Raw genomic sequence first — 18,324 nt, forward strand, 5'->3', positions numbered from 1 at the left:
ATTTAGTAATTGGGGCTAACACCAAAATGTACGACTACCTTCCTCCTAAATCCTAATAACATATGGAAACAAACATAACCTATTTTATGTCCATCTCGAGCCATGTTTATGATTTATCACTAATAATATCACAGACATCACTCACAACACATTTGGCTATTTCCAACGCACCCTCATATCAAAGCATTTACCCTTAATAAGGATCCTGACATGACGAGCACAAACAGATATACAAAACGTACTGAATCAGTTGTGTACAAAATTTACTAGGAATACCGTATCTTAAGCAAATTTACAAGTGAAATTTGGCTTGAACTCCTAAAAGACTCCAACTTTGCTGTAATCATACATAATAATTAAAGCCTTTTTTTCAAAATCGATTACTACCCACTAACCAAGGGACCTGCTTGTTGAAACGTACAGGTCCTAATTGTGATTTCCTGATTAATAACTTCCACCGACAATCCAATAAGAGATAGAGACCTTGCTTGGAAATAGCCAACGCTTAGTCGTAACACCAGTATTGTCCAATGATATGGGTATTGAGTTCAAAAGTTGCTTCTGCATAGAGTTACCAACCACATTAAACATTGAGATAGAGTTGTACAATCGCAAGGTCTAAATGAAGATGCTTATTAGTAGCAGGTTTTAGCTCAAAAGCCATCTGGACTTCGTAAGTAAATATTGTTTCCAGTAGTCAATATAAACCATATACGCTAATAGCGCAAGGAAAACAGCTAAAGGTCTAAGTTATAGTGGTAAAGTCTGTGACATTATAAATAATTACCATCATCTATTCTAAATGCTCTAACATATAGAAAGGGCAGCCGTCCATGAATATCAAGAGGAGCCCCAGGGAAAGAACATAGAAGTGGGGTTAATAATCTCAACATTCCACCTCTGCAGTCCACACAGGAGGGCACAGTTTGGGCAACACTGCAAGTATGCAACTGCACATACCTGGAGGGTTGGAGAGACTTGAAAGCCTCGGCCTCTTATAAGCAAATTCTCATACCATGCATAGTATGAACCATGCCGAAAAGGTGTTTGATCAAAATGGTTAAGTTTTATCAAATCTTAAGGAGCCCAAAGATCTATCTGAGATTGATGCAACAACCATTTTGATCGGACATCCAAGTGAGAAGATTCTCTATAATCTTTTTATTGCAAAGGTAATAATAAGGCCATATCAGAATAAGGGAATCTGGAGGAGAGATGGAATGCTGATTCTTTCTTCAGTTTTCAGTCTCTCTAGAAAGTAAAATTGTAATCTGTGAACTAATATATACGGGCCAATTAAGGGTTCTTGTTGGGGGCTGTAAATGGTGATGCTAGGAGAGTACAGACCACATTAAAGATAGGAAAACCAGTTTATTTCCAATGGTCATTAAGGAATCAGTTTATTAAAAAATAAAAAAAGACTAAAAGTCAAATTCTCAAACAACAATTCCAAGTGTAAGAAGTCTAAGAGAACAACCTGGCTAATCATGGACAATTGGCCCTCAGAAAATACTAGATGACATCTCTTCAGAAATTGACACTTCTTGACGAAATTGATGCCCTGATGTAGCAGAAGTGAACAAAATTCAAGATCTACTGAGTCACAAACTAAAGTTTACTGATAAACAGCATATTTCTAAAGTTCTAACCATGCTTGGAGGCATCTAACAGCTTCGTGGCGAACAGTCCTCTTTGGATCATCAAGAGACTTTGATATAGCTTGTAGCACCTGAGGAAGATAAGATTATACTAGGTTGCAGGGTAAAGATGCCATCTGATAAAATATAACCAACCTTTGTTCTCATGGGGAAAATCCTAGTGTGAGGCAGCCCCGACATCGCAACAAGACATTGAATTGCCGTCTCACGTACAAGCTGAAACATGAAGGACATCATAAGTTCAGGGTTTTTTTTTTTCTATTCGATAGTTTCAGGTTTAATTCAACAAAGATATCTTTACAATGTTTTGATTTAAGACTAGCAATTGCAATGATTTCCAAACAGTAAAAGAGAAGGATAGTTATTTATATTTACTTTCTCTCCAAACAGAATATTAACACATAACTTACACGCTGTAAACCAATCCGATCCTGCAGTTTTCTAGAAAACCGCTAGCGGTGCAGACTGACGTTAGTTCGATCAAGCAGAATAAGAAAAAGAAGACCGGATTAGCAATATAGAAGAAGAACGGATAAGTGATTGGTTGGTGATCAGATCTTTGGATTTAAGATTAGAGATGTTTCCGACGAAAGAGAATATTGGAGATGATAAAAGAGGAAGGAGAAAGGTTGGGGCAGAGAAGAAATTTGCAACAGTCATGGAATTTGATGACAGGCAACCATCTTATCTTTTGCCCCCCTTATCCCAAACATCTGGAAAAAAAAATGCTCTAAATCCAAAAAACCTCCACCGATTTCTCCAAGATACTTGCAAGTTCAAAAGGACACTAACTTTCTTTGAGAAGTAAGCCTATCTATTTATTATAGCAAGACATCAAGGGAAAATACGATTTTCTTGGGGAAGTAAAAAGCTTGTGTTTGATTTGTTTTTGAGATGCAGGAAAGAAAAAATTATTCATGGCCATAATTATTTTCCCCACCCAACATCAAGTCTCCCAAGAAAAGAAAAAAAAAATACTCCAATGCTATCAAACACAACTTGAGGTTTAAACCCAAAAATCAGACTAAAGGTCTCAGTTGACAATACTGTTTCAGAATCCTAAATACAAAACATAAGTTTACAAATGGATCAGCTAAAAGAAATGTACAGATCACGTTGAAAATTATCTGATTTGCTTTACTTCGGGGAGTGTAACAAGTGCAGTAAAGCTTTTTTCTTCTTTATCAGTTAGTAGTAATTTCCAGCACAGCATTATACGAGCGTTTACTGGGAATTCGGACTTCAAAGTTCCCCGGCTATCACTAAACATTCATAGGGTAAGCATACAAACTTTCTACAAACCTCATTTTGTGGCAATCTCATTCCATATTACATTATCTTGATTGTTTCTCTTTAGTTTTGGTGTTTCATCTTGTATACTAATTGAAGATGTATTTCATGTAGTTTCACAATAGTGCATGTGTTTGTTGAGATTGTTACTTAATGAATTTTGCTTTAAATCGCAAACAGGTGCATCCCCTTAAATGGGATTGCATGTACTGACTCGAAATTGCTTCACCCACAAGCTCTAAACTGGAAGAAGCACTATAACAACACTTACTAAGAAGAGAATTTCAGAGAAGCAGAGAGAGAGAGAGAGATTCAGAAGGGGCCAAAATGCCCAAATATTTGATTCATAATGACAGGCGATAATTACCATCATATGTGGGTAGTAGACAAGTCCAATAAGGCGGTTTATGATGATGTGTGCATTTTCTGTAACAGCTTCTCGCCCTGCAAGTAGTAGCAGCAACAAAAGATTACTATTTCAAATAAAAGTTACTGTAACTACAGTTACTATTCCTTCCTTGGAATAATAAAACTCTGCTATGTAAAACAATCACAATGTTGCACCCTAATTCAGGTTAAAAACTACAGTTCACACCCTCAATGTTTTCTCCATGCACCACTCAAGAGAATGGTCAGGCATTATAGAAGTCAGACATTATAGAACTAATATCATATCATATACTTACCCAAAAGGTTAAAATGTCCAAAAATATATAAAGATCGACAAAAAGTTCATATTCAGTAAATCGTAAGAATCTCTGCATCTTAAGCGGAAGAAATTAAAAGACAATGTCTCGCAAGTTGACCCATTTGTTAGTTACTTAGCTCCAAACACTGTTTCATTATGCAAAATAAAAATGAGAAAAACATAGAGATGATGCTGTGCAAAAGTTAGATTTTAACTATAAAAGCCTAGCAGACTAAGCAAAATCATTTGTGCATTTCGCAAATTCAGAATTTTGGGATTTTCAACAGCTCCAAAAATTCCGAATATTTCCGACTGAAATTCGGAAACATTGAACTTTAGGAATTCCAAAAAGTTCTGAACATTTTGAAACCAATTTCAGAATCAATAAAATTCCGACCCATTATTAATATTTAGATTCTGTTTCCCTTCTTTAAAAAAAATGAATATTCGTGGGAATTCCGACATTCAGTTTGAAATTGCGAACCCGTTTGCCTACATTATTCATAATTAGCCTCACCGTTTTCGTCCATTATCATCCCCGATAAGACCAGCAAGAGGCTATAAGTCAGATCTCTGTCCCGAACATCCATACTCAGAATAGATAAACCATCCAAAAGTACAAAAATGAGCTGCAATAAAGGATTTTGTTTCAGCGACAAGGAAACCATGATTAAATATTGAAAAACAGTCCAATTAACAAGTTTTGAGACTTTGGAACTAACAGTCTTGGCCTCAGTGACAACTGCAGGGAGTGGAGTATTGGAAACAACATTTCCGAAAGCCCGATATAGCATAGATCTGAAATCATAAGGCATTCATATTTGGTAAGAAAATGCATGAATTATAGTTGTGGATAAGCATATGATCAGCATTTACAGCCAGAAAAGAGTTCAATTATCAATATCAGTTATATTAGATCAACAAATTAACAGATACCGCATCCAACTTACCACAAGTAAATGTATAAAAGTCTGCATGGACAGATGCTGTCTCCTAAAACAAATATGAAAAATTGCAGAAGGGTCATCAGTGATTATGATTAAGAGTGTGGACGCACCTTGTCATCGATGAATCAGACTCCTTAATTGAAGTGAGTAGAATAGGCATCATACTGGAGAAAAAGCGTTGCTTATAAAGTGGTTTCATCGTTGCGTGGAATCTTTTGTTTAAACAAACATCAGAATCACTAAGAAGCACATTGAACGCATCTGCTGCAGATCTCATGACAAGAGGATGAATCTCTTGTTCCTTGCATTCTTGCAACGTGTCCTGCTGCGACGGCAGAGTTTTCAATTTACTACTTGACAATAAGCATCTCAGAAAGATCATTACGACATCCTTCATTTTTTCACTCCCACGCATAACCAGACCTTTCCCTATCCATGCAAGTCCAACCATAGCCTTGGATTGAACGAATTCACAGACACCAACACTCTGTGGTTTATCAACAGCTTCATGGTCACCATCCACAACCCTATGTCTCCTCAAAGGAGAGGTACTGGATAAACCCATCTTCAAAACTACATCCATGGCTTCTTCCAAATTACATGCACATGAGGTATCCACGTTGCTTTTAGTTGAAGGCAATTTGTTAATCATTGAACCCAAAGCCTGCGCCACTGGAGCATGTCCACTAAGAAGTAAATTCATGAATAGGTTCAAGATTATTCGCACATTTGGAACATGAATTTCTCGACGAAGTGCAATAATTACCGATGCAAACAAATATATAATCCATTTGTCTTTACATGACAAAGTGTTTAAGGACTGATCAACTTGTAACTCTTCTAGCTTCATAGAATCTGAAAAGAGCAATGAATCTTTCCGAGGAAACTGTGTGCTTGATAATAGAATATTATAAGCCTTTTCGACAATCAAGCCCTGATTACCATTTGAACAACCCGCAACAGCCTGCTTCATACTTTCCATCATCTTATCAAGAAGTTCCTGATATGTACAAAAGTAGAGTATTCAAAACAAACTTAATGCTCACTAAAGCAAAACCAGAAGAATGCCCATCTTAGAATTAATTTAATGTTTAGAGAAGCTTTCAGCACATCATCTAACAATCAAGACCACTACTAGTTAGCATATCTTACTTTTCCTTGGTCACTGATGTTGAAAGAGTTGTTGGACTCAATTTGATCCCAAATATTAGCAGAAAAACGCATTGCAACATCCTCGAAACCTCCACTTTTAGCAAACCTGAACAGTCCAAACACACCACAAAACAAAATGGTCAGTGGAAAAGGCAATAATCATTATATATAATTACTCTATATATATAGGGGAGGGATCCATATACAACACTTTTAATACAACAGTTTAAACAACACCCTTTTATAAGTTGAACTAAGGGCTAATACTTAGTGGTTATGACCTTGGGGGGGGGGGACAAAGTTTGAGCTTGTAGTCTTACATGATGTTATATATTTTACTTACGTTGTTTTGGGTTTACACACCTTAGCACCTTGCTCGAAGGACTCGTTTATGGTACCCTATATACTTCGATCTGTTTGTTCTTTATAAATGAGAATTCAATTTTATCCATCACAGAAGAAAAACATCTCAGCGTATCAGAATAAACTGGTCGGACCATTGACTCAAGCGTGGGAGGGAAAGTAAAAAGTTAACAGGAATTCACTAGGCCAACCACTTGATTATCATAGGTACATGCGATGCATTTTATATTCTAAAGAGCATATACTCTTTTGATCTTTAAAAGCTGAAGGTCGAAGAGCAGGGGACTTAAACGTCACGGATTTGTCAGCGAATTTATACATACATAGAGAAAAGAAAAAAGTGATATGCATCAAATCTTAGATTTTATTGATGAAGTAGATGACCCTTGTGTTCATTTTATCAAATATAGAAAACAGACATTAGAAGGTACAACAAAGTGTGTTTACAGAGAAATGATCCAACTACATACCAAGGGAGCACCTTATTGGAGAAGCATTCCAAAAGATGAATTAAGGTCTCGCCTGACTTGAAATTTCCATTCACCTAGAAACCAAGACAAATCGACTCCCAAGCAATCAGTATATCAAAAGGATAATACAGACCTTCCTTTAGCTGAAGAAAAGAGTAGCAGCAATCAAAATGCCATAAGAGACAGCAAAGTTAAATCAGTTACGTCCCAACAAGGTCGGCACCCCCTACTCTTCCTATCCATTAATTGGCTCCACTAGGAAACACTTTATCAAAACACCTACCCCTCCTTTCCACCTGATCCATGATCCAATACCATACAGTTGTGATACGCACAATAAATTACATTTCTCCGTTATATATAACTAAACCTTAAATTTGAACTAATCATGCAATTTTTGTGCTATACAGGAAATAAGAAATTATTTCTTAATTATCTCAAAAAAATGGCAGGTTTAGAACAAAAATAAATGTTTTGGCGGCTCAAAGCAGAGATAAGACGTTTGACAAATGATTTTTCTGAAAAATCGAAGACTTCAGAACGGCAAAGTGCTCAATTGCATGATTGATGCCATCTTAGATCTGGATGCATGAGATATTTGGTCTAAGCGTAATGTGGCTGAGTTGGAGCAGATCAAAAAGAGAATTAAATGTGAATATGAAATTAACAAATCTAACAGAACTTACATGCAATGAACAGACGATATCAGGAAAGAAATAGGTGAGTAGAACTATAGCCTTATTTGTGGGCTGGTAGACCCGTGACCAATTTAATGTCGAAAGAATGAAATTGGTGAAAGAAGAAAGAGAAGTCAGTAGTAATTCAGCGTGAAGAAGAGCATCTCTTCCCCTATCCATGAGTTTATTTTCATAGTCATGTTGTTCTAGGTGAATGCCGTGAGTATGGATTTCAAGGGTGGATCTCTCACAACTATGGCGGCAGAGCTTAACGAGAATACTGACTTGAAACACATTTTAAGCATCAAAGCAATAAAAGAAAACAGGAAAAATACATTGAGCTAATGTAATCCACATACAGAAGCCTCGAAGAAATTGGCAGATATAGCAGCTTCTAATCCTTGAGTTGCTCGCAGCATAAAATTTAGCCCAGCTGTGCCAATGCCAGAAACTGCCTCCAGTTGTAACGGAAGAGGCATAGCGGAGTTGTCACGCGAAATAAATGAAACAACTTTCTCGACCACAATAGTCATATAGCTTAATGCTTTCTCAGAAACATGGAAGTTTTCAAGGAATGCACCAATATCCATTAAGGCCTTTAAAGTGAGTTTCCATAATAGTGTCTCTCCACAACCAGCAGCCAGAATTGATACAAAGATGGTCAAAACGTTTTCAAATATAGATTCTGATATGGGAGAAACACGCCGTGGATATGTAGCCAGTATTTGCAATCCCTTCACTAGAGAGAAGTCAAAAAAGGTAATATCACTGTTAAGCATTGAGCTGATAATATATATTATGAGTGTCTCTGCTAGTTGTATAAGTGTGTGGACTCTGTTTGTGTGACGGAAAGGAAATTTTAACTTTAAATCCACGCAACAATCAAAAGATGCATGAAATAAATTGCATCAGTACTCTCCATTAACGCATGGATCCATATGCATTTCTCGATTTGTTATTCCACAAACGCGAAAATACAAAACACGGACTTCTCTACTCCCAATACCAAAAAAATACTATATTGTTTAAAACAAAGGTCTATTATAGGCTAACAATAAACCTGGAAAAACCTAATTTTCTAAACCTAATAAACTTCCTTAGCTTATTCAAAAACGACTTGAAATCCTAATTAAATGAAACATAAAAAGAAATTAGATCCTAATTTTCATCATTATCTTTAAAGTCTAAATCTATTTTTACAGCGCTATTTGACCCAAATATACATAAATTTTGATAGAACTTTCGGGATAAATTTTATAGTTTTATACGTATCAAATATCCTTTTTATCGGGAGGACAAAAAAAAATGTATCATATATCCTCTTCTCCATGTATCAGGATTTCAAAATTCATGCTTTGCATCTGCTCTAAAACACATCTTGATGATATTAAAATATTTGATATATAAAACAAAGACAGAAATGCATCAGTACTCTACATAAATTTCATGGATCCATATGCCTTTTGTAATTTGTGTAAAGTGAACAGATGAACATGTACTGTTTTCACTCAATCACAGAGTGGCAAGTGCCAACTGTTTTTATTTAAATCTTAAGTTAAAGTATTGATCAGAACAATAAGATTCAGAGTGCATCATGTATACTCTTGCATTGAGAGATTCATAACAAAATAGAGGGATTTGTTTCCGAATATATCCATCCACATGATGCGAACTAAAATTGAGAGTTTTAGTAACATCAGATAATTACAACAGTCAACTAACACCATTATTTGTATTGAAGAATGAACTTCACCCAATTGCATAAGAAACTAGGAACCTCTACACACTATTGAGTTACTGATCTCTTTAAAAACAGGGCTTGCCCACACATTTTTTAGGGGTAGGGGACCCCGTTAACAACCTCGCTTGCCAAAAAAAAAAAAAAAACTAGGTTACCTCTATGAGTGCAAACTAAGAGAATCCCTCAGTCAAGTCTTTTTATTTCAACGTTCCTATTTGGTCAAATTCTCATAATCGTTGTGCTCCTATCTCTTCTTTTCCTAGTCTAGTCATATGGAGAAATAAAGTCCCCACCAAGATTTCTTTTTTCGCTTGGACTGCTTCCTTGGAGCGTATTCCTACCATTGATAATCTTAAGAAGTGTAAAAATGTTATTATTAACTATTGTCAGTTGTGTAGGAAAGATGTTGGATCTGTAAATCATGTTTTGTTGGGGTGTCCTTTTTTGTTGGAACATTTGGTTACATTCCATTTAGAGTCTAATGTTTCTTGGGTGAGTCCTGGTCGAGTGGTGGATTTGCTGAAGGGTTGGGGTCTTGGTCCTTTCACCTCATCAGGTAATCGTCTTTGGAGCTTGTTACCACTTGCTATTCTGTGGGGTATTTGGATTAAGCAAAATCGTTGTCACTTTGAAGGCATTTCCACATCTAAGTAGGAGCTTATCATATCAATCAAGGCTTTATTATTTCAGTGGTCTAAAAATTTTAAGGAGTTTAGGAGTATTCATTTTGAGTATTTTGTGGTGAGGTGGGATAGATTTTTGTACTTAGATGTAGGATGATTTGTGGTTCTCGGGTTTAGCCTCTTGTGGCTATGTTTTTTTTTCACCTTGTTTCATTGTAATAGTAGGCTTCAACTACTTTCAGCCTACTCAGCCTACTCAAGAAGTTTTTTCCCTTCCTCAGCCTACTTTCATTTTCACTTTTATTGAGATTCAACTTTACCGACCTAAAAAAAACAGAGAATCTCATGAAACAAAAGGGCAGTAAACATCAAAGAAAGGCCAATAAGCAGTAAAATTCAAGAAATTCAAAATAAGTGATTGGGGAAGGGAAATTACAATCTTACCTCCACAATGGATATCTGCTTCACAAACTTCTTGAGTTGTGCTTGTGACCAGAATATATTGGAAAACTTCTGATAATGAACCAGAAATTTTTTTGACCAAGCAACACCAAGATTCTTCTACTGAAATAGAATGGAGTTCCTCAGAGCTTAGAGCCAAACCTCTGCATGCAGCAAGGAGTTCAATGCAGAGGTAAAGGGCGCCAAAATTCAAATTTTCAGATGTAATAGAACTGTCATCGCATCCCAGAGTTGAACATTTTTTGGAAAGCCCTAAGGTGCCCATCAAGCGAGGAAAAAAATGTTGGAACATCTTATTGCTGCAAGCAACGGATACTTTTGCTGAAGCCGACAGCATATGTCCAAGAGCATATAGCTTTTGTCTATTTTCTACAGAAATAGTTTTGAAATTTTTAAAGCTTGCAGCAGATATTAAAATCAGTTCTATGTCTTGATCTTCAAGAATCAAGCCTAAAAAGAGGCCATCCTCTTGCAGTATGAACTTTTGCAAGCACAGCAGAGCTTCTTTAGCAATTTCATTATCTGGCAAAGTCATCGCATCTGGTGATTCTGAAATCCTTGACAATAAAGACTCCTGTTCTGAAGCAAAGATAGCCTCTTTTAAGGAAGACCAAATAGATTTAGCATGTTTCGCCATTACATCTGCCCCGTACTTCAGTGAGCAATTGCCCAGATATTTTAAGGAATCAACCTGCACACCTTCAGGGAGTCATTACTTAACATGTATTCAACACTCTAAAAGAGAAAAATGCAACAGTAACCATGTAAAAATGGTGAATATATAGAGTCGGTATCTTTTTTTTATCAATAGATACAGAGTCAGTGTCTAAAACAGAACCTCTAAGAAGTCTGAGAAACTAAATATTACTTAACTAGAAATGTTTGATATTGAATAACATGAGCTATACTAAAGAGAATATTTTAATCAAGAAAGGATACCTATTGACTTTACAGAATGAAAGAAAGAAAAAATAACACTATACGAAATACTGCTAGAAGGCCAAAACATGACCATGTATTTTTCATTTTTTTACATTAGCAATTTATTTCAAAAATCATAAGTAGAACTATAATCTTCTGTTACTAACCTTTGCTAATGGCAGAGAAGAAGAAAGTTTATCAAGAAGCATCGGGATGACAAATGGCTCAAACAAAGGAGTTGAAGCAAACACGAGCTGCAAAGTAAGTTTCCAATTAGGACCAACAAAGTAATGACACAAACACATTGTAGAATATAAAAGATGCATGATGAAGACGTGCAGAAGTGCACTATCTCAACGAGCAGTTAAGCTATAACCTTAAAGAAAATAGTCAACATTCAACAAATGCTGGGAACAACCACTGGACAATATGAAGAGCTAACGGAAAGCCAGAAAATCGTTTTGGCTTTATAAGTTTCATGATTAATCTGATCTCAATGAGAAAAGGAATGTGTGTGTGTGTAACAACACATGAAATGAAGGGAAACCAGTCATCTGCAAGAAAACTTAACCCAACACGGTTGGTACCCACCCTTGCCTATTCATTTTCCATAGCACCTCAACAAAGAAATGGGTCCCATTCAAGGCACTAAGGAAAGCCAATCAGCCAAGACTCAACCAATTCTACAAAACCGAAGCATCCAAACTTACAAAAAAATGCCTGTATCTGCAATGATATATAATGCAGTATTAGTTGTTGTTTTTTGGTTGTTGTTGTTGTTTTGGGGGAGGATAGGTCAAATGAAATTTGAAATTTCAGTAACGACCTCAGAATGTGCAGAATCGGTTTCAAAGTAAGATAAGAAACAAATCTGCGAGACTAAAATTTAAATTTTATTGGCATTTTGTCTCTTGCTATATTACTATATTGATGATCTATGACTTAGGTTTTTGGTCAAATAGAGTAACAAAATGGGATCAGAAGCTTCAAAACATAACAAGCACACGATAAAAATTTCAAGTGGCAAGCAAAAGAGAAGTGCTAACAAAGTCAATCAAACAATATGTATATCCCTTAAAGTGTCAGATAGTTTTCAGGAGAATCAAAAAAAAAAAAACACACGCAAATAACTCACAGATGACATACCATTAAAACCTTTGAAAGATCATCCCTTTTAACATCAAAATCATCATTTGGCTGCACGAGATTGAGAGAAATGTCACACATCAAACCAATAAAACAGTACAGGAAAGAAGGAAGCAAGGACATTGTACATTCATACCTAAGCAAATAAATATAAGCTGTAGATCCAGTAAATTTAACATCACTGAGGATGAACAAATTGTTTTGATGGAGAAAGGCCAAAATAAATGAGGAGAATAACTTATTCTGGCACCATGTTCACCATCAGAGAGATGCATAAGAGATTATGCAGCATATATGATGGTCCATTTCATAGTAGTATTACAACTAAGTTTCTTATTTCCAGTCAGTCTAGTATTCCACAAATAGAAAAAGTATTGTTAGATGTTTTTACTTTGATACACTGATATTGCTATTTTTTTTATATTATATGTCCCTACTCCCTACTTATTCATACTTTTCACTTTTATTTAGTCAGTGAGAAAAAGACATGTTTTCTTACATAAAGATTTGTCCTTTTCCCTTCTTATATAGTAGTAATTGATCTGTAGTGATGTATTGCATATACTGAAGATAAAAGACAAGACACATACTAATTTATGTAAACGTAGCGTACCATAAGACTTATGAAACCAAATGACTTTCTTATACTGCATTAAGTGAAGCACCTATGAACTCACTGTGTTACTTTAATTTGTTAAATACTTCCCAAATTTTTGCCACTGACATTGTGTTATTTCAAGCAACAATAAGAAATAGAGGGTAAAGGTGGTTCTTTTCTCCTCATCTGCTATATACTTATATGTTACGCGCATTAACCTCAAGTAGAAATTGGCGTCGTAGCTACTGTATCTCCACTTATCTGCAATTCTGGATTACTCTTTCAACGTTTATTCTGCTACTTATATTTTTGTCTGCTTTTGACCTATTGGTATGATTGTGTAGTATTGTCAACCTTATAAGGCTTTTATGGATGAAGTATTGTACTATTGTTGTATTGGGATGCTTCTTATCAAGTTTTTATGGATGTAATATTGTCAGCCCTGTCATCAAGGCTCTTGGGATAGATACCTAGATTGTACCAATCGAGTGGTTCTATTCTTCGGCCAAATTTTAGGGTTCTCCACTTCTCCTACCAAAGAGAAGGTTAAGATTACCAGACTCTTCTTTTTCCTAGTTGACATATTTCTATACCATATATACTATCTACTAGATATTCTTAAAAAAGGTCAAAAGATCAAAATGGTCATTCATTTGAATGGAGACTTCAAGAATAAATCCACCTTTTTTACCACTTCTCATGCAGAAAATTAGCTTAACTAGACAATAACATCCACAGTGACAAGCAAGATAATTGTCTTACAAGACCGCAATTTACTTTCTGTTAGAGTTCTAAGGGACATATCCCAAGAGGCTATAGACATCTCCCGAGGGGCTATAGGGCTACAGGGACATCTCCCAAAAAATTTAGGAAGTTTCTATTATATATAACCTTGTTATTCTCTTGTATATATTGGAGAGACACAAGACCGACAGTAACTAAGGCCGTACTCTCTCTTTTTATCTCTTTTCTCTCCGTACTTTTCTTCTCCATAAACAATGATATAATTTCACTTTTTATGCTTACATGTGTGAAATGGACAGGGAAATAGCGACCCAATACGTCAAATATATCCTCCGCAAAACCTGCTAAGGGGCCAAACGGATCTGGAAAGATTCTGGCAATATCAGCCACAAGATGAAATGTAAGCATTAAACATTGAGGATCCTTTTCTCCATCAATTGCTTCACATATTCCAGAAATAAAGTCATCACCCTACAATTAGTACAGAAAACAAAGTATAAGGAAATTACATGCATATATCAAGAGGCAAGACAGATGCAATTTACAATGGGACTCCAATACACATCCACGCACACAAACAAAAAGATTTAAGTAACATCCACCAAGGAAAATCCATTCTTTACACAAAACATGCAACCATAAGCACATGCATGATATCCCAAAATGGACACTGGTGATTTTCCATGCCCACAACACTCCATTGTGATACTTAAGTGATTGTTTGAGGCTTTGGTGGAGCACACTCATATTGTGCCGTGCCCTCAGCATGACGTGCACAAAATGAATATGCTGGCCAGTATTTGACCAAGTGCCGGCTTCTCAAAGTTATGCACCTAAAAGTTCAGAAGTGACAAAAATAAATATTCCTCAAAGCAGCTCTGCTACAATCATTTTTTCGCTTCCTTCTCATTTTCTGCTTCACATGTGCTAGTTTAATTAGGAATCTAGTTTGCATTTACATTATTCACATCTATCAAATCTAGTTGGACTCTGAAGAATATCATCCCTCATGCATTATGGTTGTCGAAGCATATTCGAACAACCATCGTGTACTCCATCAGAAGAAAAGACCGAACGTTCAATAACATTAATGAATTAAGTGAATGAACCAGAGTCATGATTAATTCTGAGGTCCTTTTGGGCTCAAGTTGTGTTGTAGCCCGTACACGAGACTTTGGAAACTGAAACTGAGGAATTGAATTTAAAAGGGAGTATATAATCACCTAGTGCTTTTCTTAGCAGTAAATGATCACTATCATTGAAAAAAACAAATATGCAAAAATAAGGTATATCATCTAACCATACATGCAAAGGGCAACATAAGCACTTCATGGATGCACTAAACTTATTGTGTGTTGATCCTATCTATACATAATATCGAGGCAAGTTAGGTAACAGCATGGTTCACCATCTATATTCTCTAAGAAGCTAGTGTCTTAAAGATATGCTTAGACAGAAAGAGCAAAAAATATAATAATGTAAAGCTATATGATTCATGTAATCAGAAAGCAGCTTTTATGCATGTTATACGGGATTAGTTATTGTGAACGAACAAAGATTTAAATTCCTGAATGAAGCCACTAACGCGTAGTGGACAGTATATTGATTAAAGAATTGTTCAGAAAAAGATAATAATAATAAATTTCACACATAAGTGATTCAAAGTTATTGAAATAGTTTTTAAACTCATAGCATACTCTTTTTTGGATGGGAACTTAGAATTAAGTTCACAGACATACTGTATTTCAAACCTCAAGATATTTGATTTTAGCTTTAAAACTCATTTCAAGGCGATTACTGCACAGTTTTATACATTATCAAGAATGGAAGAAGCAATTAACCTGGATTTATTAAAAACATTTGAATGGTAAACAGCACTACACACATGAGAAGAAGAAAGTGATTGTGAAAATATTACCAGCGTTGCAGCTACATCTTGATGGTGGTTCAACAGGCAATCGAGGATTTCGAAGCATAGCTACAGTAACATCACAAAATGAAATGTCAAACTTCTGAAGCAAAAATATAATATATATTGGCCAGTATATAGCAGCAAATTCATTGTAGAGCTGGATATGCATAAACATGTAAATAGAACAGCATACCTTGCGATCATGCTTTCCTAAGGATTGCACTTGTATGTTGTCCATATAAGAACGAACTAGGGATCTTGCATCACTGCCAGTGACCTTACCAACATTACTTTTCCTCCTTAATAGTGCTAAACATCCAATAAGGCCACCATGTAGTAGCGCTTGCCAATCTGCCTAATGTAAATATGGACATCACATAACTTATTGAGAGAGAGAGAGACAGGTAATAATATGGTGATCATGTTTGATTGGCTGACTTACCAGCTTATCAGTGAAGAACAAAACCAATGTATGTACAGTTGTATTGTCTAGAGGCTTTGTTGCAAGAGATGTAAGCACTTCTCCTAATAGAAGAATACCTAAAAACCCATAATAATAAAATGAGAAAACTATAATATTAAAATAATCATGTTTGTTATTACCTCTTCCGCGAATAATGTGATCAGTGGTGGTCAAATACAGTGACATTTCTTTAACCAGTGCTTGGAACGTTAAAAGATCATTCTTTAATAGTGAAGCAATTGCATCTCGACTAGCAATCTAAAAAACAAAATGATGGACACAAGTTAAAACACTTTATTATTATATAAATAACAAAATAGAAAAAAAAAAAAATGAAGGGTTGGACCTGTTCGTTTGGGGGACGGGAGAGATCGACGAAGGTTTCGATGTGGGAAGGCCAAGAGTTTGGTTTCGCCATGAAGGGGGGTTTTTGAGGGTTTACTGATTTTTCTAAATATCACTAGTAGAGGGCACGTGATAGGGACCTGCAATTTTTATTTTTATTTTTTTTTTTTTCGGTGGGAGCGACTGCCAATAAGAAAAATTGGCCTAGAAAAAGAGCAATTTGATGTTTAATAAGCAGGTTCACTTACAGATTTTAATCCAAAACATAAAAAGTGCTAATTCCAAAACCTCATTTACCAATAGCAAACTGCTTGGGTTTGGGAAGTATTCTTACTTCACGTACAAGTTAAGTTTCGTTTGTGATTACATAGACAATACGTCAATACATAAAAATGGAGCAAATTGGACGTCGAAATTAATGTGATAGTACCGTATTTTTGTTGGAAACAAAAACTTGAAATCCAAAAAGTGCAAATATAACCTGAAATCAACAATGCTATATAGGAAGCTTGAAGCTTATAATGATTTATCATTTCTTGAAAACATGATAGAATAACAAAAAAAGGAAAGAGACACACAGTAGACCAGCTTCTCTTGAATGTGAAAACTTTACATAGGTTGTCCACGCCATGAAAATAGAAAATATATTTCTGTTTGGTGACATGTCAAATCTTTAGATCCAGCATGTTCCCTCCTAGTGGTTTCCCGTGCAAAAATACTTGCGAATTTAGATTGTTGCAGGTATAACATCTTCATTCTTATATACTCTTCATCTTGGCATTTGGTCTGAGGTGTAAAATCTTTCTTGGCGCACATTGGATTAGGTTCTTCTTGGTGCATTCGTTGGCCTGGTCTACTTCATTCAGAACCGTTCACACAATAATATGCTCATTGTTGCCACTTCTTCTTGTCTAATCAAGTTTATAAGCATCTTCTCATCAATTTAGTTCCTGTTATTGATTTTAGTAATGCTTGTTCAACTATAATATCAGTGACTGACAAAAAATACACAAAAAAATTAGGATTTTCCCCTCACTAGATGAGAAATTAGGATTTTCCCTCCAAATACACACAAAAAATAACACAGTCAACTTAGGATATAGAAGTAATAAAATTATTTTAAACCTAAAAAAAAAAAATGTGAGTTGTAATAGTTTTATTAACTGATGTGTTTAAAAGTAAAAACATGCCGAAAACAAATAAACATAATAAGAACTTAAAATGTATCTCATTAAGAGTGGCTTGAAAGAAATTATCTAATAGTATAACCTTTTTTGTTACTCAGACTAAAATTTTAAAAACGAAAAAGTCTACATACAAAATATAATCATGAAGTAGTGAAATGGAACAGTAAGAGATTCAAATTATTGAAATTAACTTGGGTTGACCGTTTTTTTTTTTTTTTTTTTTTTTCCCATTTTTTGGGGGGGGATCCCTAATTTAGTGGGGCATAATACTCGTTAACCCATTAAAAAAATTAATATTCTCGTTAGTGTGAAAAAATAAAAATAAATAAATCAGTTGTAATGAAAAAACCATAACTCTTACATTGATTGAATGTAAATTATTCGCATAACCAGAAATTGTGTAAAAAAAACACATGCACACACACACACACAAAAGAAACATTCACTTATACATGATCCTAGTCCAAAGAAGTAGTGGAAACCCAATGAGAATATTAGGAGAATCAAAGAGAGTGGGTCATAAAGTAGTGGAAAACCAATGAGAATATTAGGAGAATCAAAGAGAGTGGGTCATACTTGATATGGATGTAGAAGAAGAAAATTTTAATTATGGCAAAATAAAATAAGTGAATGGAAACAAAACAAACCCAACTTAATCACCCCTTCATCAATTTTTATTACAAAGTACTGACTACATAAATAACATAAGATATATAAAGGGCATTAAAGTTTATTAAAATGGAATGCAGGTTTTGAGATTTATGAGTAGGTGAGTTGAAAGCTATGCATATGGAAGCAAGAAATGCACAAAGAATAAAACAAATAGGACAAATATTAGTAAAAGAAGATGTTATGTCACACCCCGAATTTCGACAGAATTCGGAAAAACATTATTTGTTCCCGACTCTTTGATCTTCGAGGTGTGACGCACTCTCCA

General features: G+C 35.2%; 1 protein-coding gene across 1 annotated transcript; it reads right to left on the reverse strand.

Moving 5' to 3' along the window:
• Positions 1-157: 157 nt before the first annotated feature.
• Positions 158-16,393, reverse strand: MET18 (ARM repeat superfamily protein). Its single transcript, XM_086603370.1, has 20 exons — positions 16,202-16,393; positions 15,996-16,113; positions 15,835-15,932; positions 15,586-15,747; positions 15,399-15,458; positions 13,763-13,951; positions 12,139-12,189; positions 11,160-11,246; positions 10,054-10,762; positions 7,605-7,984; positions 6,569-6,642; positions 5,736-5,841; positions 4,694-5,583; positions 4,359-4,434; positions 4,154-4,265; positions 3,316-3,392; positions 1,794-1,874; positions 1,650-1,729; positions 1,478-1,561; positions 158-561 (listed from the first exon to the last, which is right to left on the reverse strand). The coding sequence occupies exons 1-19, from the start codon at positions 16,271-16,273 to the stop codon at positions 1,528-1,530; spliced, it is 3,456 nt and encodes a 1,151-aa protein (XP_086459496.1). The 5' UTR covers positions 16,274-16,393; the 3' UTR covers positions 158-561; positions 1,478-1,527.
• Between the last annotated feature and the right edge of the window lie 1,931 nt (positions 16,394-18,324).

Source organism: Coptis chinensis, chromosome 3 (assembly GCF_015680905.1).
Source record: "Coptis chinensis isolate HL-2020 chromosome 3, ASM1568090v1, whole genome shotgun sequence".
NCBI classification, from domain to species: Eukaryota; Viridiplantae; Streptophyta; class Magnoliopsida; order Ranunculales; family Ranunculaceae; genus Coptis; species Coptis chinensis.